This window comes from Neoarius graeffei, chromosome 3 (genome assembly GCF_027579695.1).
Source record: "Neoarius graeffei isolate fNeoGra1 chromosome 3, fNeoGra1.pri, whole genome shotgun sequence".
Lineage (NCBI taxonomy): Eukaryota > Metazoa > Chordata > Actinopteri > Siluriformes > Ariidae > Neoarius > Neoarius graeffei.
Genome location: NC_083571.1, coordinates 23,494,643 through 23,518,055, shown reverse-complemented (window position 1 = coordinate 23,518,055; position 23,413 = coordinate 23,494,643). Strand labels below are relative to the sequence as shown.

The 23,413-nt window shown below is 41.3% G+C and overlaps 1 protein-coding gene across 4 annotated transcripts in view; it reads right to left on the bottom strand.

Moving 5' to 3' along the window:
- The window catches only part of adgrl3.1 (adhesion G protein-coupled receptor L3.1), a 433,939-nt gene that overhangs the window by 74,531 nt on the left and 335,995 nt on the right, over nucleotides 1–23,413 (bottom strand). For all 4 annotated transcript variants that reach the window (XM_060916519.1, XM_060916521.1, XM_060916522.1 and 1 more), the window contains exons 12-14: nucleotides 21,244–21,366; nucleotides 17,561–17,766; nucleotides 17,304–17,480 (exon numbers count right to left, since the gene is read on the bottom strand). In XM_060916519.1, the coding sequence (XP_060772502.1) occupies nucleotides 17,304–17,480; nucleotides 17,561–17,766; nucleotides 21,244–21,366 (506 nt within the window). The remainder of the gene's footprint in view (nucleotides 1–17,303; nucleotides 17,481–17,560; nucleotides 17,767–21,243; nucleotides 21,367–23,413) is intronic.

Here is a 23,413-nt window from a genome sequence, read left to right as displayed (position 1 = left end):
AGTGATTGTTTTTTTAAGTTGACAAAACACAATAGTGAATGGTCTGTGTTTCTACTGACTAAGGTACTATGATAAAAGCTGGGATTTCTCCGCTCGTGAAAATCAATCTCTTCGAGACCTGATATTTGGTATGAGATTTCAATTACGTCCACCGCAATAGCCATGGTAATGTTTAATCGAATGCAAAAAATGTTTCCATTTTAATTTTGCAAAATATCGCTTTGTCGAATTGTCTGAAAAACAAACTCATGCGAGCGTATACATTTTTTTGTGATATTTGAAGTTTTTTTTTTTTAAATTCACGTTTCCATTTGCTGTTTTTCTGGTTCACAATTTCCAATTGTACATTAAGCAGGTTCATGAGCTATTTCTGCTGATGATCTATTTAGTCAGATGTATTTTCATTTAGGTTGAAATTAGGTTCCGTAAAGCATGAACATGTTAAAAAGAATTTAACCTTGTAATTCTGTTATACAAGGTATTACAAGGAATTAAACCTTGTAAGGTTGGAGAATTGAAGATTTGATAAGAGGAATGGGTCAAAATGAAGCTCAATGCTGAAAAAAAAGTGAATTATGTCTTTCTGTAGATGTTTAGAAAAACAAGAGCTTTGGAACAAAGTACTGTTGTTAATTTGTGTTGTCAGAATATACTTTTCCCCTATCAAATTAATTTTTTAAACATATCTTTGTTTAGACTTATGAACAGCGCAAAGTAAAAAGACATCTCATCTCATCTCATTATCTCTAGCTGCTTTATCCTTCTACAGGGTCGCAGGCAAGCTGGAGCCTATCCCAGCTGACTACGGGCGAAAGGCGGGGTACACCCTGGACAAGTCGCCAGGTCATCACAGGGCTGACACATAGACACAGACAACCATTCACACTCACATTCACACCTACGGTCAATTTAGAGTCACCAGTTAACCTAACCTGCATGTCTTTGGACTGTGGGGGAAACCGGAGCACCCGGAGGAAACCCACGCGGACACGGGGAGAACATGCAAACTCCGCACAGAAAGGCCCTCGCCGGCCATGGGACTCGAACCTGGACCTTCTTGCTGTGAGGCGACAGCGCTAACCACTACACCACCGTGCCACCCTCACTGTAATAATAATAATAATAATAATTTTAAACAAGATCAACTGTGAGCTACTGCTCACTTACATATACCCCCGCTCTCGCTTATATCAGAATGCAAGCAATCGAAGGAATAGGACACTTATTATGAATGTTGACTTCAACAAATATTTAACCCTGAAACAAGTAAGTAAAGAGCAATGTTCTCCCCAGGGATATCAGATAGCATCCTGGTAAACTGGCATTTTGGAATCGCATTTTGCTTCTTGAAATAGCGTCAAAATCCACCCTATATGTTTCATAAATACATTCAGTCGGTAAACAGGAAGTCGATGTGCGATGGACCTGAAAACGGTATACATGGTATAGAACCCCAGACTGAAGCTCGCTACCAAATATCAAGCAGTTATGATTTGTAGTTGCTGAGAAAAGTGTTACGAAAATTTTGCAAATCCACGCTATATGTTTTGTCGGTAAACAGGAAGTCAATGTGCGACAGATCTGAAAACGGTACACACGGTATAGAACCCCAAGCTGAAGTTTGGTACCAAGTGGCTATGATTTGTGGTTGCTGAGAAAAAGGGTGTTTCGGACGGACGGCGATACGGACGGACAGAGGTAAACCAGTATAACCCCCTCCTTTGTAGCGGGGGTATAAAAAACTGGGGTGGGTTTCCCAAAAGCCTCTTAATGCTAAGAGCATCTTAACTAGGAGAGACAGCATTCGTTGTGTTGCTCACTCTACCATTTAACAATGATCTTTGTGCTGTGATGCTTTTGGGAAACTCAGTTCTGCTTAGTTAAAGATGTATAGTTACTGTTCATCAGCTGACTTATTTGTAGATCTGCACATCACTACAGTACTGGTCTTTACACTTTAGAGTTATTTACAATCATTTTCACACATATCCACTTTTTCAAAACTCTTCACACGGTGTGCTTTACAAACATGCACCTGAGCACATCAGTTAACTTTTGGTGCAAAATGCACTGAAACCAACAAAACACTTCATATTTAACCCAAGAGTGACTCATGCTGCCATAACTAAAGTACTGTACATGCTCTCTCCTATAAGACTACCTTGTCCCTCAAAATACAATGAACGAAAAAACACAACTTGAAGCACTGCAAAATGTATAGATACTATGTGTTGCTGTAGCCTATATTTTTACATTGCATTGCATTGCAAAATAAAAGAAAAAAAGTATGACACCTCTTACAGTAAGTACTGTAACACCAAATAGGGCGGCATGGTGGTGTAGTGGTTAGCACTGTCGCCTCACAGAAAGAAAGTTCTGGGTTCGAACGCAGTGGCTGACGAGGGCCTTTTGTGTGGAGTTTGCATGTTCTCCCCGTGTCTGCGTGGGTTTCCTCCGGGTGCTCCGGTTTCCCCCACAGTCCAAAGACATGCAGGTTAAGCCTTGGTCACGGCCGGTCTACGTGCAAGAAACGCACGGAGGGCGCGCGTGAAATGCACAGAGGGCGCGCGTGTGACGTGCTGATTTTCGAGCCTTAGACTGGCCGCAGACCGGCCGCAGAGGTTCTTTGTCATGTCAAACAAACTCTACGGGCGCTTACGTTTTTTTTTTCAGGTTGCAAGACAAAGTTACGGCCAACATGCGTCTTTCTCCATGAACAAAAAAAAACGCAGCGATTTGGGAAACGCCAAAAATCGCACGGCCAAAAAATCATACGTCCGGTTGTGACCTAGGCTTTAGGCTAATTGGTGGCTCTAAATTGACCGTAGGTGTGAATGTGAGTGTGAATGGTTGTTTGTCTCTGTGTCAGCCCTGCGATGACCTGGCGACTTGTCCAGGGTGTACCCCGCCTCTCGCCCACAGTCAGCTGGGATAGGCTCCAGCTTGCCTATGACCCTGCACAGGATAAGTGGTTATGGATAATGGATGGATGGGTGTAACACCAAATACAGTAAATCTGAAATTCAGCTATATGTGCAATGTACTGTAAAAGAAAAATACATTACCATCAATTACTGAAAATACATTACATTCAATCCCAAAAATGCCAAATAGCAAGTTTTCACTGTATACAGTAATTTGCACATATATTCTCTATCAGTGTCTCAGAGGTATACTGTTGGCCTGGCCTAACCCATCCTGTCCTCTGCATTTGGCCATAAATTTTCATCAACATCACACATCTTATCCAGCCCTGGATATCCTCCACTGTTATGTCCATACACCCAGCAGCCATTGCACCTAAAAGGGACATCTGGTCATGTGGATGATGGTCATAAACCTTCCATCTCTATGCAGAAAAAAAAATCTTCAGTAGGGTTGAGGAAAGGAGAGTATGGTGGCAGGGATAGTGACATCATCCTGGGATGGGCTGTAAACCACTCTCTGACTTGGCGGGAGCGATGAAAGGCCACATTGTCCCATACAATCTCAAATACTGGTAACTTCTGCCTCTCTCCTGAAAGTCTTTCATACAGTTCATCAACTACTGCATCCTCCTGTTGAGGTGTAAATATTCTTTCCCTTCCCCCTGTGGGAGGTAACCGCTGTGTCCTACAGTAGTGAGCCAAAGATGCTGTGTCAAATCACAGTACTACGACTGTATATGTAAATACACATCAGTCAGATGCCTTCAGTCAGAATACTGTAGAGTACCTGTTGGTTTGCCAACAGAAAATCCTCACTATTGATGACACTGTGGATCTAGGTAATAATAATAAGAAGAATCAGTTCAATTTATATAGCGACTTTCTCACACCCAAAATCGCTTTACAATTAATGAAAAGAAAAAAAAAGTCCTCCAAGAGAGGGTCAGGATGTAATTCCAATGGCATAGCTACCACAGTCCCACCAGGTGCACAAAGATAAATCCCACACCGCCTGCACAGCTGCCGCGATGCCGCCAGGCAACATCGCTCAGAACACTGCGCCATGGATCCACAAAGAGAGCACAAAAGCACTGCCACACATGAGTGCTGGTATGTCCCAAACCACCTGCACAGCCACCGCGCCGCCGGCGGGCAACATCGCTTGGAACACTGCGCCAAGCACAAAAGCACTGCCGCACAGAGCGCTGGACAACCCTGATGTTAAAAAGAGCAATGAGCTCATTGCAGTCCATAGCAATGAGCACAGGCATCACCCACGGCAGACCAAGGCCTGAAGGAAACAGGGTCTGGGTCTGGAGCTACACCACAACCGGAGGACAAAACACTCAAACAAAAAAACAAACATCAAACTACACAAACACAGAACACAAAAACAAAAGGAAAAAATAGAAAAATGAAACACTCCAATGAGAAGCGTCAGCCAAAACGCACACGGCGTACTCGCAACCGGAAACGGAAAATGGTAAGATTGGTTGAACCCTCAGACCTGCATCCCTCAAGGACAGACCATGATCTACCACATGGTCCATTATTGTAGTTCTGATTTCATCAGAAACAACAGTTCTAGCTCTTCTGCGTTGACGTCTTCTTCCTCTGCATCTTGCTACATCCATTTTACTCATACACACTACTACATAAGGAAAGCAAATGGCAATCCAAAGATGGCTCCTTTTGTACAGTGGGGCAAAAAAGTATTTAGTCAGTCACCAATTGTGCAAGTTCTCCCACTTAAAAAGATGAGAGAGGCCTGTAATTTTCATCATAGGTACACTTCAACTATGAGAGACAAAATGAGAAAAAAAAATCCAGAAAATCACATTGTCTGATTTTTAAAGAATTTATTTGCAAAGTATGGTGGAAAATAAGTATTTGGTCAATAACAAAAGTTCATCTCAATACTTTGTTATATACCCTTTGTTGGCAATGACAGAGGTCAAACGTTTTCTGTAAGTCTTCACAAGGTTTTCACACACTGTTGCTGGTATTTTGGCCCATTCCTCCATGCAGATCTCCTCTAGAGCAGTGATGTTTTGGGGCTGTCGCTGGGCAACACGGATTTTCAACTCCCTCCAAAGATTTTCTATGGGGTTGAGATCTGGAGACTGGCTAGGCCACTCCAGGACCTTGAAATGCTTCTTACGAAGCCACTCCTTCGTTGCCCGGGCGGTGTGTTTGGGATCATTGTCATGCTGAAAGACCCAGCCACGTTTCATCTTCAATGCCCTTGCTGATGGAAGGAGGTTTTCACTCAAAACCTCACGATACATGGCCCCATTCATTCTTTCCTTTACACGGATCAGTCGTCCTGGTCCCTTTGCAGAAAAACAGCCCCAAAGCATGATGTTTCCACCCCCATGCTTCACAGTAGGTATGGTGTTCTTTGGATGCAACTCAGCATTCTTTCTCCTCCAAACACGACAAGTTGAGTTTTTACCAAAAAGTTCTATTTTGGTTTCATCTGACCATATGACATTCTCCCAATCCTCTGCTGGATCATCCAAATGCTCTCTAGCAAACTTCAGACGGGCCTGGACATGTACTGGCTTAAGCAGGGGGACACGTCTGGCACTGCAGGATTTGAGTCCTTGGCGGCGTAGTGTGTTACTGATGGTAGCCTTTGTTACTTTGGTCCCAGCTCTCTGCAGGTCATTCACTAGGTCCCCCTGTGTGGTTCTGGGATTTTTGCTCACCGTTCTTGTGATCATTTTGACCCCATGGGGTGAGATCTTGCGTGGAGCCCCAGATCGAGGGAGATTATCAGTGGTCTTGTATGTCTTCCATTTTCTAATAATTGCTCCCACAGTTGATTTCTTCACACCAAGCTGCTTACCTATTGCAGATTCAGTCTTCCCAGCCTGGTGCAGGTCTACAATTTTGTTTCTGGTGTCCTTTGTTTCTGGTGTCCTATGGTCTTGGCCATAGTGGAGTTTGGAGTGTGACTGTTTGAGGTTGTGGACAGGTGTCTTTTATACTGATAACAAGTTCAAACAGGTGCCGTTAATACAGGTAACGAGTGGAGGACAGAGGAGCCTCTTAAAGAAGAAGTTCTTGGGGTGGGGGGGAGAGAAAGAAAACACAGGTGGTTAGGTATGCCCAATGTCACCTGAATAAGTAGGAACAGTATACATATTGATTATCGTCCAATTATCGGCCAATATCAAACCTCCCCTTTATCTCCAAGATCCTTGAAAAAGCTGTGGCACAGCAGTTATGCTCATATTTACATAGGAATAACATCCATGAAATGTATCAGTCAGGATTTAGACCTCATCATAGCACAGAGACAGCACTGGTTAAAGTAGTAAACGACCTACTGTTGGCGTCTGATCAGGGCTGTGTCTCGCTACTTGTGTTGCTTGACTTTAGTGCAGCATTTGATACCATTGATCATTCCATTCTTCTGGATAGACTAGAAAATGTTGTGGGAGTTAAGGGAATGGCCCTCTCCTGGCTCAGGTCTTATCTAACTGATCGTTATCAGTATGTTGATATAAATGGTGATATTTCTAGACGTACCGAGGTAAAGTTTGGTGTTCCACAAGGTTCTGTCTTGGGTCCACTGCTTTTTTCTCTATATATGTTACCTCTGGGCGATATTATTCGTAAACATTGTATTAGTTTCCACTGTTATGCTGATGACACACAGTTGTATGTCTCTGCAAAACCTGATGAGAGACACCAGCTTAATAAAATTGAGGAATGTGTTAAGGACATTAGACACTGGATGCTTATAAATTTCCTTCTGCTTAACTCTGACAAGACTGAAGTACTTGTGCTAGGACCACATACAGCTAGAAGTAAGTTTTCTGATTACACAGTAACTCTGGATGGCCTTTCTGTTTCTTCACGTGCAGCAGTAAAAGACCTCGGAGTGATTATTGACCCCAGTCTTTCATTCGAAACTCACATTGATAACATCACCCGGATAGCTTTCTTTCATCTCAGAAATATTGCAAAGATAAGAAATTTAATGTCATTGCAGGATGCAGAAAAACTAGTCCATGCTTTCGTTACCTCCAGGTTGGATTATTGTAATGCCTTACAGTCTGGATGTTCCAATAAGTGCATAAACAAGCTCCAGTTAGTTCAAAATGCCGCAGCAAGAGTCCTTACTAGAACTAGAAAATATGACCACATCACGCCTGTCTTATCCACACTGCATTGGCTCCCAATCAAATTTCGTATTGATTATAAAATACTACTATTGACCTTTAAAGCACTAAATGGTCTCGCACCACAGTACCTGAGTGAACTTCTGCTCCTCTATGACCCGCCACGCCTACTTAGATCAAAAGGTGCAGGCTATCTGCTGGTACCTCGTATAATGAAGGCTACATCAGGGGGCAGAGCCTTTTCTTACAAAGCCCCACTGTTATGGAACAGCCTTCCAAGTAATGTTCGGGAATCAGACACAGTCTCAGCATTTAAGTCTAGGCTGAAAACATATCTGTTTAGTCAAGCCTTTTGTTAATGGTGTTTATGAGGTAAAGGAGTAGATCTGGAGGGTCCTCAGACATAGAGTGTTTTGGTAAACTGGGATGTATGGATGCTGTCAGTCCCCACTTGCTTGCTCACTCGAGTTTGTTGACGGTGTAGTGGCTGGCTGCTTTATGTCCCGGGGCTCCCTCATGCCTGTGTTACCTTCTGGCTCTCTCCTTTTAGTTATGCTGTCATAGTTAGTTGCCGGAGTCCCTGCTTGTACTCGGTGCAATATGTATACTGTTCCTACTTATTCAGGTGACACTGGGCATACCTAACCACCTGTGTTTTCTTTCCCCCCCCCCCACCCCAAATTTGTCCCTCTGAGTTACATGGAGTCAACAGGAAATCTTTTGGTGGAGACAGTGGGGACCTCGACTGGCTATCGTAGCCTGCAGGGAATCGGCCGTCAGACATTCTGTCGCATGTCCCAGACCCGGTGAAATGTAACTGAATTGTCTTGGCCAGGCCTAAGGGTCCCATCTGCATCTCATCATTGCTGAGGAGTGTGCTCCCATCACCCAATCAAGCATCCAGCCAGAGCAGGTCATGATATATTTTTTACCATATTAACATGCCATTGTGTGTTATGCCTGATGTAAAGACTCTTGTCTCTGCGAGCCTACCACACAGATTTAATACTTGTCATTTTTAGGGCATACCTAACAACGTGTTTTCTTTCTCTCTCTCTCTCTCCCCCCCCCCCCATCTGTCCCTCTGAGTTACATGTTGATCCTGGGATTGAGATGCTGGCGTCTTCTGCCCCTCGGACCTGCTTGAGCCATCCTGGTGCCCTGTGTCTGGTCGGAGTTTTATCACCCCACTCCTGTGAAGGACGGCCCCATGAGGACAGTTGAGGGTTATACCTGTTAAAACTGTTAATATTATAGTCAGGCTGTCTGTTGTTGCCCAAATGAGGATGGGTTCCCTTTTGAGTCTGGTTCCTCTCGAGGTTTCTTCCTCATGTCGTCTGAGGGAGTTTTTCCTTGCCACCGTCGCCACAGGCTTGCTCATTGGGGATAGATTAGGGATAAAATTAGCTCATGTTTTAAGTCGTTCAAATTCTGTAAAGCTGCTTTGCGACAATGTTTATTGTTAAAAGCGCTGTACAAATAAACTTGAAAGAGAGAAAGTTACAGGTCTGTGAGAGCCAGAAATCTTGCTTGTTTGTAGGTGACCAAATACTTATTTTACTGAGGAATTTACCAATTAATTCATAAAAAATCCTACAATGTGATTTCCTGGATTCTTTCCCCCATTCTGTCTCTCGTAGTTGAAGTGTACCTATGATGAACATTACAGGCCTCTCTCATCTTTTTAAGTGGGAGAACTTGCACAATTGGTGGCTGACTAAATACTTTTTTGCCCCACTGTAAATGTCTGAAAAAATTGTTGTAATTGTACACAATTTTGCTGGTGGTGAATATTTACAGAGAGGTATTTATGAATTTTGGAATTAGTTGTTGCTGAATGCATTGTGTATGAAAGCAATGCAAATGTGTTCTCAGTTTAGCTCACACAGCCTACGGATATGGTGAACGTGTTAAGTGTTTTGAAAAGGCAAACATGGTATTGAGACAAGTGTAAAAAATGATTGTAAAAAAAAAACAAACCCTGTAATTACTGACGCAAGAAAAATCTAACTTTTTCAGTTGCAAGCGGTCAAAAGGCATAAAAGCTTCGGTTAAACTGTAGATATCTGTAAAGTAAGAACAATGCTAAAAAAAAATCAAACATGCTTCGCTCAATTTCTCCTTTTTTAATCATTAGGGTTCTGTATCGGTGTTAAAATCACTAATCAGTGTACTGAAGGTAAAATATTGTATATTGGTTATTTAACTAGATTTCGCAATGATATGGTGATAGAGTAAGTTAAGTACAGGAAAGCCGCTACAGATAATGGATGGATGGTGATAGAGATGGAGTCCATGTGATCTCTACTGCTATGCAGCGAATAGATGATGAGGGGAAAAAGCACTAGGCATGCCTTAAAACTGTCTGAACTATACAGAGCAGAAACAATGTGGCTCATTCATCAGCAGCCGCATGGCCTTCGAGTGTTCAAATAACAAATTCATTTCGTCTGCAGTATTAGAAAACGAGCTGAAGCGTAGAAAACACACACTGTGTGCCCACAAAGGCACACACACACATCATTTGATTAATCATTCATCCGTCCATACAATGTCCATTTACGCTGCCTAGAGGGTGAGGAAAAGAGACGTGTGTGTGTGTGTGTGTGTGTGTGTGTGTGTGTGTGTGTGTGTGTGTTTTTAAGGTCAGCTCTGCCCTCAGTACACAGCATTTACATTTATGTATATAATGACATTTATACATTTTGTTCCTTAAAAATTTTTGACACTCACCTCACATTCATAAATGCCATGGCATATTTTTGGCTCATAATATGTGCTCCATTCGTGTGTGTTTTTATTGCAGATCTATTTATCAAATCTCCAGCTGACAAATTTCACCCTCAGTGATGTGTGTGTGCGTGTGTGTGTGTGTCGCACAACCTCAGAGGTAACATACATTATGAGCTTCTTGTGCTTGATGGTTTCAAGAAATCTGACTCTCTTCCCCGTCTTTCTCCCTCTCTCTCTCTCTCTCTCTCTCCCCCCTCCCACTTTTTCGCCATTTGATAATCCTGATTTACTTGTGGTGTGGAGGATTAGACAGAATGTCTCTGGCAGGGAAGGAAGTGGAAAGCTAAATGGAGTCCGCCTCCATCTTCTTACATTAAATTATGAATTTGGTATTTTGAACCTAACTGCTGAACTAAAAGACAAAGACTCAGTGGAGATCACACTGTCCCAAATACTTATAGTAGACCTAAAGCCCTGAGCATGATTAGTTCATGTTTTATTCTGCGTATACCACACCAATTTGCTAACAATTATAAGCTGGAATTTATTAATGAATAACACGTCATTTATAGTTACATGATATTTATGGTAATGTCAATGGAATTAACAGAACAAGTTCATTCCTGTTATCACTTACCTTACAGCACCTATAAACAGTCGTACCATCACCAGACTCTGTTTATACACCTCAACCCCCGCTATAATGAACTGCTTGGGGGACGTGCAAATAGTTTGTTATACTGAAAAGTTCGTAAAACTGAAATGGACCCAGTTGACACACCAAACACTCATGTTATATGCAAAGTTTTTGGCACATTCTCCTTATCATGAATTTCTCCTTCAGAGTCACTATCGCAGTTCACTGACTGAGTTACAGGATCACGAATGGAGGTGATTATTTCTTCATCTGTTATGGAAATGACAGAGGTTACCGGTGTATCGGTGTCAGTGTCCATCACTGACTCGTGATGTTTTCTAAATCTTCACCATTCAGTTCATTCATGTGCTGCAAATTGCAGATGACATAATTTATGTCACCCTGCAGGGCTGGGGGTATAAAAACACCACCAGTACACTTTAACTAGATGTTAAGTTTAGCAGTATCAGCACTCATTTCATCCTTTTATCAATCCTTTGATCAACGTTCTCGATACTTAATAATTGACACCTAAGCAAGACTTGTTAAGCCTTTGTTTTATGGCGTGAGCACATTTTGTTAACTTGACTGCGGACTTGATTATTTATTGTTTGTCTCTGGTGGGAAGAGGAACGCATGGCTCAGTGTGTCATGTAAGCAGGTGAATGACGGATGTAATTGCAGGAAGTGTGTTTATTTACAAACGGGCAGGTAAACAGTTCAAAAAGTAAGACAAAGGCAGTGAAATGGGCAATGGTCACATGAGGCACAAACAGAATGGTGGAGGCAAAGATGAAAGGCAGAGCCCAAATACACAAAACAGAGTCAAAACCAGAAAGACAATACACAGATACAAGACTTGGTAATGTGAGACACTATGTACAGCATGTATACTTCGCCAAGGCTGTGTGTTTAGAGGGTCCTTATAAGCGTGTGCTGTGATTGTGCTCTAATCCGGAACAGGTGCAGAGTAATGTAATCAGTCCTAATGGGGGTGTAAGTTCCGAGCGCTAACATGCGTGAACATGACACAGTGATGGTTTATTTATTTATTTATTTATTTTGAAGACTCCGAATCATTGTCACTAAAGGCGGGGGACATGAACTTAGTTTGTTATATTCAAAAGTTCATAGTAAAAGAGTTCATTATAGCAGGGTTGTAGTGTACTTTCTCCAAAAATGCAATTTGGCATGTTACCAAGAATCAACAAAGCCTTCTATGCTGGAAAATTTCCCTATGTCAGAAAGCTTAAAGGAACATCTTTCCCTCTGAATGATAGAAAGTGATGACACTAGAGACCCCTTCTAAAAAATATTGAATAAACATATTGAATAAATAAGTCAGGTGTTTTCATCTTATTAACTTAAAAAGAGAGGCTGGTGAGGGAAAGACAACTTGTTCCTGTTATAATGTAAGTGATAACAGGAACTAACGTGTCCCCGCAACATTAAATGTAGCTATAAATGGTTCAAAAGCACAACCTGTTCAATGTTCATTAATAAATTAAAAATTGTGGCGGCAAATAGCTGTGGCATGAGGAATAAAACACTTTTTATTTTCCTACAACAGCATACATTGTGGGCGTCACGGTGGTGTAGTGGTTAGTGCTGTCGCCTCACAGCAAGAAGGTCTGGGTTCGAGTCCCGTGGCCGGCGAGGGCCTTTCTGTGCGGAGTTTGCATGTTCTCCCCGTGTCCGCGTGGGTTCCCTCCGGGTGCTCCGGTTTCCCCCACAGTCTAAAGACATGCAGGTTAGGTTAACTGGTGACTCTAAATTGACCGTAGGTGTGAATGTGAGTGTGAATGGTTGTCTGTGTCTATGTGTCAGCCCTGTGATGACCTGGCGACTTGTCCAGGGTGTACCCCGCCTTTCGCCCGTAGTCAGCTGGGATAGGCTCCAGCTTGCCTGCGACCCTGTAGAACAGGATAAAGCGGCTAGAGATAATGAGATGAGATGAGCATACAGTGTCTTGCAAAAGTATTCATCCCCCTTGGTGTTTGTCCTGTTTTGTCGCATTACAAGCTGGAATTAAAATGGATTTTTGGAGGGTTAGCACCATTTGATTTATACAACATGCCTACAACTTTAAAGGTGCACATTGTTGTTTTATTGTGACACAAACAATAATGAAGATGAAAAAACAGAAATCTGGAGTGTGCATAAGTATTCACCCCCTTTCGTATGAAACCCCTAAATAAGAGCTGGCCCAACCAATTCACTTCACAAGTCACATAATTAGTTGATTAAGAGCCACCTGTGTGCAATCAAAGTGTCACATGATCTCTCACATGATGTCTGTATAAATCCACCTGGTCTGGAAGGACCCTGACTCTGCAACACTACTAAGCAAGCAACATGAAAACCAAGGCGCCTCCAAACAGGTCAGAGACAAAGTTGTGGAAAACCAAGGGTTTTAAACAATGGGTTGGGTTGTGTTATAAACAATATCACAAACTTTGAATATCCCAGGGAGCACCATTAAATCCATTATAGCAAAATGGAAAGAATATGGCACCACTACAAACCTGACAACAGAAGGCCATCCACCAAAACTCACAGACCGGGCAAGGAGGGCATTAATCAGAGATGCAACAAAGACACCAAAGATAACACTGAAGGAGCTGCAAAGATCCACAGCAGAGATGGGAGTATCTGTCCATAGGACCACTTTAAGCCATACACTCCACAGAGCGGGGCTTTATGGAAGAGTGGACAGAAAAAAAGTCACTGCTTAAGAAAACACGTTTGGAGTTTGCCCAACAGCATATGGCAGAATCACCAAACACATGGAAGAAGATTCTCTAGTCAAATGAGACAAAAATGTATCTTTTTGGCCATCATGGGAAATGCCATGTGTGGTGCAAACCCATCACCCTGAGAATACCATTCCTACAGTGAAGCATGGTGGTGGCAGCATCGTGCTGTGGGGATATTTTTCATCTGCAGGGACAGGAAAGCTGGTCATGGATTGAAGGAAAGATGGATGGCACTAAACACTGGGCAATTCTGGAGGAAAATCTGTTTGAGTCAGCCAGAGGTTTGATACTGGGATGAAGGTTCACATTCCAGCAGGACAATGACCCTAAAATATACTGCTACAGCTACACTAGAGTGGTTTAAAGGGAAACCTTTAAATATCTTGGAATGGCCTTGTCAATCTAATTGAGAATCTGTGGTATAACTTGAAGATTGCTGTACACCAACACAACCCATCTAACTTGAAGGAGTTGGAGCAGTTTTTCCTTGAGGAATGAGCAAAAATCCCAGTGGCTAGATGTGCTAAGCTAATAGAGACATATCACAAGAGATCTGCAGCTGTAATTGCAGCAAAAGGTGGCTCTACAAAGTATTGATTTGGGGGGTGAATACCTATGCACATTCCAGATTTCTGTTTTTTCATCTTAATTATTGCTTGTGTCACAATAAAACAATTTTCACCTTTAAAGTCGTAGGCATGTTGTGTAAATCAAATGGTGCTAGCCCCGCAAAAATCCATTTTAATTCCAGCTTGGAATGTGACAAAACAGGACAAATACCAAGGTACAACACTGTACCTTTTCAAATAACTATAAATACCTGAACTGTGCTGAATAGAATGTTGTGTTTTATTTGCCATAATATATTGGTATAACAGTGTAATGTGATAAGGAACTCAAAATATTGATACTGTTATTTCACAACGATAAAGCTACCAAGAATGTTATTTATAGGTATTCTTTGTCCCTTGAAACAATCCTAACAATCCTAATTTTTAACTCCATTAGACTGACTGGCCTGATGGCAGGAGCAGATGGTGCATTGCTGCATCTCAATTGCTTTTGGTAAGAGACATGCAGTTTTCTCAACAAGCTTCAGTCGATTTGCTTTCCTTCAATCATTAAAACGGCTGTGCGAATCTAATAGGAACAATAGATCAAACTATTGTGTGAATCTGTCGCAGAAGTAGTTTGTCTTGTTGCATGGTACATGTTTTTTTTTAATTACTGATGATTTTTTAATTCAGTTTTTTTGTTTGTTTCTTTAAAAATTAAATAACAATAACTTTGGGTGAATTCACAATAAAACAATGTACAATTATTTATTTATAACACGCAAGTCTTGTTTTTAAGTATTTGCACTATACCTGAGTTTTCCTTTCACCTAAGTCTTCTGACATTTACTCACTACATCTCACTACAAAAGAAAAACTCTACTTTTTACTATTAATTTAATACAATTTCAAATTCTTCATCACCATATTTCTCTATCATCACATAATTCAACCATAATGTGACTTTTTAACATCGGGAGCTGATCTAAATTCCTAACAAACCTAAACGTTAACAGATGTGGTAGCAAGAATGAGTCCTTTACTGTAATCTATGTGACAGCAAGTGATTAGCATTCAACTAGCATCACCAGAATTATTATCATGCCAGCTAACATTTAATAAATTAAGAATAAAGTTGTTATTTAACCCGAGCCATTGTATTCCTACATTCCTTAACTCCTTCGTGAAAGAGGCGCTAATTTACCATCACTAACTAAAATCAGTGTGTGATTTATACTTGTACTTCAGCTTTTACCATAGGATTTATTTTGAATGAGTAGTAACGCTTATTTGAGTAAAGAACCTGGGTGAGCAAATACATCTTCAAATACTTCTGGACACATCTTCAGTGTTGTTGCTGGAATCATCAGGTTTTTCAGGTCTTTCAATATCAAACACACTCCTCCAGGTGACCCAGCTGAAGCTGATCAGACCTCAGATCATGCCCAGATAACTTGCAAACTACTTTGCCTCATGGTTCTCCCCTTTTGAGCCACAGCCATCTAGAGGCTCTCTCTCTGCTGTGTTTGTGGTATTATCAGTGGCTCTTCTCCTTCTCTGTCCTTTGATACCCAATGCACTGAAAGCTCTGGCCTGAGATCCCCTGCAACTGACCTAATTTGGATAGCACCTTGCTCCCCAGCCAACCTGACTGCACTTGCTGACCAGTCTCTGGTAATTGGTGAGTTTCATTTCAACGGCATCATCCAAGCAAACCTCCCAAGGGACTGTTAGCCTGCTCATGACAACTTGTCTGGTGGATTCAGACACAAGAAAGATGTCTGGTCTCAAGGTGGTGACCACAATGCACTATGGGAACTTGAGCTGCTTCTCCAGGTCTACCAACAGATCTTGGCCCCTTGTAGAGACCAAGATTCCTGCAGATGTTTGGCAGATTTAGTCTTGAGCCCTCTGCAGACTTGACGTCTTCTCTCTCTTCTGTAATTACTTGTCTAGAACTTCTTCAAACTTTGTGCTCCTCTTTATTTCTTGCCACTACAACTCCTCAGTGCTCCAAACACCCTGGCTTCCCTGAGATGTCCATGTCTGGACTGATATATCAATTAAGCTGTTGTTGGAGAGGAAGGTACACAGCTAACTGGAAACTATAGTGAAGAAATTATTGGCTTCGGCACTCAACGGGGAGATGATATGGAACTGGATGATCTGCTTGAAGTACTCCTCCTTGGGAATCCAAGTCCCTTCTGCAAATCTCCATTGCTCTAAAATATTGGCCCTTCTTCAGATGACTCACAGGATTTTCCAGTCATAGCAAAAGTTTAGGATAGTTTTTGTAGACCTTGTACATGATACCACTTGGCCCTGGACTGGAATTTAATCGAGCTTTGTACAAAACCTCCCAAACTTCTCTCAGCTGCAACTCTAGCTTGTAAATCCATATACCTGGCTTAGGCTGGACAATCAGCATTCTACATTCTGCCAAGTCCTTTCCATTCTCCTGAAAGTGGCACGTCAAGGACTTCCGCTTCTGCCTGATGCTATGGATCCTCATCTCCCTTTGGTTCTTAGAGTAAGGTGGTTTAGTTACTTTTCCTTCCTCTTCTCCAAATCTTTTTGAAGCAAGGGTCACTATAATTGTTGTTATGACTTGCAGCTTCTTGCACACATCTCCCTTCAATGTTGCCTCCAAAATTTGGTCTATATCTCTGGAAACCTGGCTCCATAGTGATCCTGACCACTTGTTCTGCCTCCTCTCTGGATTCATTCTGGGGGAATCCATTTGCAACACTTGAGGAATCTGGGCACTGTAGGGTGACTTGGGGACTGGCTCCTTCTGCAACTCACCAGGTTGAACACTTGGTCCCAACAAATGCTTCATCCTAGACTGTAGGATCTTTAAGCTTTTATTGTTCTTGCAGAATTCCACATGTGCATCTCTTGCTCAGTGCTTTGGTCTGCTACACTTGGGTCCATCCAGATGGAGTGTCCATTCTCCCTCCCCCCTTTTGGGCACCCCTCAGAGTATGTACTGAGTTCAAGTTTTCTGTAGCTTGCTTGGTACTCCTCCTGATAGAGGACACAGAACAGGTTGCCCCAATTGCCATCTTTCTTGGCTATCACTCTCTCTCCAGTAATCACTACACTTTTCATGGTTGTCAAACAGTCTTTCCTGGTTGTCACTGATGAGTAATGTTACCACCTCTGGTTATGACCAGTGAACTTTTCACATCAGGCCATTGCTAGTTGGTACAGGTTAACAAGCTGCCGCTATAATGTGGTGGGAAGATCCAAAATGACCAAAGCCATCCTTTAATGTAACAAAATGTTCAATTGTGAAAACTGATAAAAAATAATTTAAAAAAAGATTCAAGTAACCACTCTAAGATACTCAGATGATGACAAGCTCCAAAATATTTAGGAGCTAATACTGAAGGCCATCAAATATCATCTCAACTGATAGGCTGGTGAGACTGAGGTTCATGGGCAATTTGTGTGTGTTCAGGTTTTGTGTTGGGAGAAATATGAGCTGATTTAATAATTTTGTCAATGGAAGTGCTTCACAAAGATAGTAAGACACATGTGTATGTGCGTATTATGCCCACCTTGACCTCCACATGAGCCATGAGAACAGCAAAGTTCGTGAGATGTGTGCAGGAGCAGGAGGTGTGTGTGCTGTTTGTGTCACCCAGCCTGCAGTCTTGTGTAGACCAGTAGCCTGTCATGGTGCGTTTGGAGTAGCTCCAGAATGAGCAGTTCGGGTTGAAGTTCGACTCTGACTTCTACGAGGGAAGGACACAATTTGATCTTGATGCAATAAGATCACAAAGCAGTGTGTAGTATGTGTGAGAGAGAGAGATACCTGCAAGTGGCTGACAACGAAGCGAACAGGTTCAGACAAGTAGATTTTGTTGCTGTCCTTGTTTATGGCTGCTGTTATCACAGGCGAGTTGACAATGAGTGAGTAGTTGGGATAAGCAGCTTCACTTCCCAGCCGCACACTTGCATTCTCTGTGGACAGATACTGACCCAGATTCCTGTATAGAACCAGAGCCATACGGATCTCACCTGAGGAATGCACAACACAAACACAGCTTACTACCAAGGGCTGGTTTGGTGTAATATGCAAAATCTAGCACACTTTTCTGAGATCAGTGAAGGCAGAAGGTATTTTTTATGGCGTTAAAGGTTACCGAGAGAAGACACTGCAAAGCAAAAATGAACCACTAGAAGAATTCCTGTGTTCATTTACCATTGAACTGAATTAACCTCTTCACCAGGCAAATTTAATACATGTTGCACCTCACCAGTCGTGGCATGTAATAGCTTAAACAACTAGCGTAAACAATGTGATTGCAATCAACTGGTCTGTGTTTTGTGTCCATTAAAAAAAAAATTCTATTCTTTTGTTTTCATTTGGAAGAATTGAGCTAACGAAACCAATGGAGTTCATTCAGAAAAGCTGTGGATGAGTAACAACAAACAGCAGCCAGGCACACAACTCTAGCCTAAGGGCAGTTGTCGGGGCAGTCAATAAACATTTAAGCAAGATGTAATTATGTTGAGTGTGTTCATGAATTCTTCAGTCAAAGGTGTTTATATATTAAGCTCTAAATCTGTGTAATTCATCCTTTAGAGTTGGGAAATGTTGTCCAGAAGGAATAACTTGCAGTAGGAAATATAGTATAAAAAAGAAAACAGAATGACTATTACTTTATTACATACATCGAATAAAGTTGATTATTGATAAGTTCAATCAAATTACATAAGAACAGCTTTGGTAAAACCTTCTCTCATGTCCGGCTTCTCATCCTAAATCTGTTACTGTTCAGGTTTAAAGGTTGTAGCTTGGGATTCATGTGCAGTTTCCTATTTTACACAGAATACTGTAAATTGTATCTGGTAGTACTGTTTACTCAGACGTTTAAGTTGAAATTCAGAATATTTTTGGACATGAAACATATGGAGCTTAGAAGTTATAACATGATAAGCTTGTGTGTCATAATAACATGAAAATATCTTGCTAAAATGTGAAAAACATCTTGTTACAGCAATATATTTTTTCATGCCATAATGTAATACTGATCCATTTTTCCTTTCCTTTTTTGTCATGGAAGCAATATGCTTCCTTCTGTACTGTTCATATAACTTTATGAAACACATTTTTTTCTGTGGTGTATTTTATAAATACAGTTGTGGTCAGAAGTTTACATACAGTGACATGAATGTCATCTTGGATATGAATGTCATGGCAATATTTGGGCTTTCAGTAATTTCTCTGAACTGTTCTTTTTCTGTAGCAGAATGTACAGCATCCATCCATTATCTGTAGCCGCTTTATCCTGTCCTACAGAGGTCGCAGGCAAGCTGGAGCCTATCCCAGCTGACTACGGGCGAAAGGCGGGGAACACCCTGGACAAGTCGCCAGGTCATCACAGGGCTGACACATAGACACAGACAATCATTCACACTCACATTCACACCTACGGTCAATTTAGAGTCACCAGTTAACCTAACCTGCATGTCTTTGGACTGTGGGGGAAACCGGAGCACCCGGAGGAAACCCACGCGGACACGGGGAGAACATGCAAACTCCGCACAGAAAGGCCCTCACCAGCCGCTGGGCTCGAACCCAGGACCTTCTTGCTGTGAGGAGACAGTGCTAACCACTACACCACTGTGCCGCCAGCATACATCTTTAAAAAAAAAGAAAACACTAGCATTTGGTGCACAAGTTTTAATTTTCTTTGGGTTTTCTGAAATCAACACAGGGTCAAAAATAAACATGACAGTACACTTAATATTTGGGTAAAATGTCTCTTTACAAGATTCACCTTGACCAAACATTTTTGTTTACCATGAACAAGCTTCTGGCAGAATTCTGGTTGGCTATTTCATGACTCTTCATGGTAGAATTGGTAGAATTCAATTAAATTTGTTTGTTTTTTCTTGGCATGACATAAGCACGGTCCATATATTTTCAATAGGACTGAAGTCAGGACTTGCTTTAAGCTTAATATTAGCCTGCTTTATCCTCCACAACCAGCTCTGATGCGTGTTTGGGTTCATTGTCCTGTTGTAACTCCCAAGTCGTGTTCAAGTTTCTGATGGTTTATGCTGAAGAATTCTGAGGTAGTCCTCCTTCTTCATTATTCCATCCACTTTGTGCAATGAATCAGTTCCACTGGCAGCAAAACAGCCCCAGAGCATGATGATCCTACCACCACCACCAGCTGGTACAGTGGCCCTCTGTACATGGTGGTCATTGTGGCCAAACGACTCAATTTTTGTCTCATCTGACCATACAGCTTTCCTCCAGAAGGCTTTTTCTTTGTCTGTGTGGTCAGCTTCAAACTTTAGTTAAGCTTGAAGGTGTCAATTTTGGAGCAGGGGGTTATTTCTTGGATAGCAGCCTCTTAGTCTATGGTGATCTGAACTGTAGACAGTGATCCATCAGCTTCCAGTTCATGGCAGGGCTGTGCCATGGTGGTTCCCAGATTGTTCCTGACCATCCAAACCAATTTCCTTTCAGCTGAGGGTGACACTTTGGGTTTTGTTGAAGCAAAGTGGCTTGGCAAAGTGACTACACCTCACAATAACTTGGATACAATTATTTGAAGTGATCTTGGAATTTACAGTTGTTTAGAAATGGCTCCAAGAGACATTCCAGAGTTGTGTATATCTGTGATCCTCTTTCTCAGATCTGCACTGAGCTCCTTGGACTTTTCCATTTTACTGTGTGTTGGTCAATCCAATGAGTGCTGTAAACAAACCCTTTTTATAAAGGCACAGAGAAGCTACCATCTGTAGTCAATCATGCTCACTAACAGGAAGTTAAGAGACCTCAGCCTTGGCAAGATAAGACACATTTTGGAAGTTTTATCACCTCTGAATTAATAATCTAAGTGAGTGTATGTAAATTTTTGACCCTGTGTTGATTTCAGAAAACCCAAAGAAAATTAAAACTTGTGCACCAAATTCTAGTGGTTTTTTTTAAATTAAAGCTGTATGCTGTACAATCATTCTGCCACAGAAAAAGAGCAGTTAAATTCCTGAAAGCCCAAATATTGCCATGACATTCATATCCAAGATGACATTCATGTCACTGTATGTAAACTTCTGACCACAACTGTATATATTTTGCCAATGTTTTTTTTTTTTTTTCCCCTGTTTTGACCTTGATAAGGGTGAAATTTAGGGTGAAGCATCCAGGATTCCCAGGAAAATGTAGACACTTTCAGAGTGGTGAATCTCAGCATTTAGCCAGTCAATGTCAAGAGACATGGAGTAGAATTAAGTGGAGACAAAAGAAGAAGGAGAAACCAAACTGCTCTAAAGTTTTGCTCATATATTCTATTTTGAAATTTAAAATACAAAAAAGGCAAAATGTTTTAGTGTAGAACAATTGATAGATTGCTTTTTTTAATTAAAAAGGAGATTCAGGAAAGAAAAATAAGAAGAAACATGAACCACATGAAGAGTGAATGGGAATAAAAGAGGAAGAGAGAGAGAGAGAGAGAGAGAGAGAGAGAGACGCTGGAATACCGTTGCGTCCTTGTTGTTTCAGAGTTTTTACTGGAATTTGAATGAAGTTTCCCGAAGCTTCTGATTGAGGGAACTTCAGATCTGTCTGCATCATGTCAGTACTGAGCCGTGCCACCTCCAGCTCTGCATTATGCACCCACCCACACACACACACACACACACACACACACACACACACACACACAAAATCGTACAGTGGTGTTATCTCAGATAATCTTTTTAATCATCAACAATCAGCTGCTCTATCAAAAGAAAACATCTTAACAAGGACAAGTTCAACCGACATTTCTTTTAGCTAAATTAATTTTGAACAAATAAGATTTTTAAGCCTATTACTTGTAAATATTGCCACTTGTCCTATTGAGTTGGCATTATTTCAAGCAAAATAATTTCCCAATACAAAAAGACACTTTTAAGCTTGAAATGAATAAATACATAAAGGCTTAAAGGGCTGATGACACGAACATGACTCTATGCAATTTCTTAAATAAACTATACAGCATGGCAAACATGCTAGATTTCTGTTATAATTACGTGAAAAGAAGCTGTTGTTACGCGAATATCCAACTTTTAATTGCACAGCGCAAGAAAACTGGGTCCGTGGCTCGCGGCCATGTTGTGACGTCAGCGGGAGAACATGCTGTGGTTCACTGGCTGTTCTACTCTGGTTCTACTCAATGGAAATGGCGCATGAAAACGCCGGTGAACTCTCTAGTGCTAGCTCTTCCTCTTCTGGGAGTCTAGAATTGTGTTGATCTCTTCCGAATAGAATCTATGATAGTCTACCCTCTTTACCCTTTGCCTCTCGTTGCTAGGCGGCAGTTACATGAAAGCCGCAAGCTTTCACAAGCAAATACATTACTGATATCACGCTGACTTTATGATTACATTTATGATTATCATGTAGAATCTATAGCTCTACGTACCTTTATCTTATGTCATTTCACAACACATGTTCTGACAGGAGGACTGTCTTTGGATCCAGCATAGCTACTAGTAGACCCCCTCCGGAATACTGGCAGTGTTGCCAGATTGGGAGGTTTCCCGCCCAGTTGGGCGGTTTCAAGTGCATTTTGATGGGTTTTGAACATATTTTGGGCTGGAAAACTTCAGCAGTATCTGGCAACAGGTGCTGGCAACAGGTGCTGCAGCCCCGTCAAATTTGCCCAAATAGCCGCGTTTATCATCATAACTTGTAAAATAGGCGCCTTCGTGAATTAATATATGGATCATCGGGAATTACTTTTTATGTTATAAAACATCGCCAAAGATGTCAAAAACGTGTCATCAGCACTTTAATGTTCTTATGTTTGTTGAAAAATGATCTCATTGTGAGAAATATGTTACTTTTCCTTGATTCATTCAACGGCGTATTAGGGCCATTGTAAAAGAAAAAAACAGACACAGCACAATTTTTCTAAGTTTTGTTTCTCATAAATTTGTGACATTTTTTTTTCTCGTAAATTTGTGACTTTAAACTCAGAATACATTTCTGAGATCTCCCCAGCTCTGTATTTAAAAAAAAAAAAATTAAATGTATTTTTTACCTGCAGTGGCCCTAATATGCCATCGTCGATTCAAGATATCTTCACTTGCTAAGATATCATTTTTTGTAGTTAAGTTACGTCATAAGTCATACGTCTTAGCACACAAAGAGGTTTTAAACATAGCCCCAGAAATGCTGCTCTATCTGACACACCCACTAACATACCACAACTACAGTCACGTGAAAAGAAAAAGAAAATAAGTACAGCCCATGGAAATTGTAGACTTTTCTCATTACAAGCAAACATTTCACCCTTTTGATACAGCATCTACAGATAAAGAGGGTTTATTACTTGAACAAAACAACAAGGAAAATCAGCTCTTTCAATCATTTATTCAACAAAAAGATGAATAAAGGTAATATTCTTCTCTGAAGAAAGTAAGTACAACCTTGGCTTCAGAAGCTAGTACAGTACTGCCCCCTTTAACAGGAATACCTTCTTGTAGGTGTTTTGCATTAATTGTCCACCAGTCTCTGACATCGGCTTGCTGACATTTCTGACCGCTCTTCCATGCAAAATTCCTTCAGTTGCAAGTGAGGGTTTTCTTGCATGCACTGCCCATTTCAAATCTTCCCACAACATTTCAATGGGGTTCAAATCTGAGCTTTGACTCCGCTATTCCA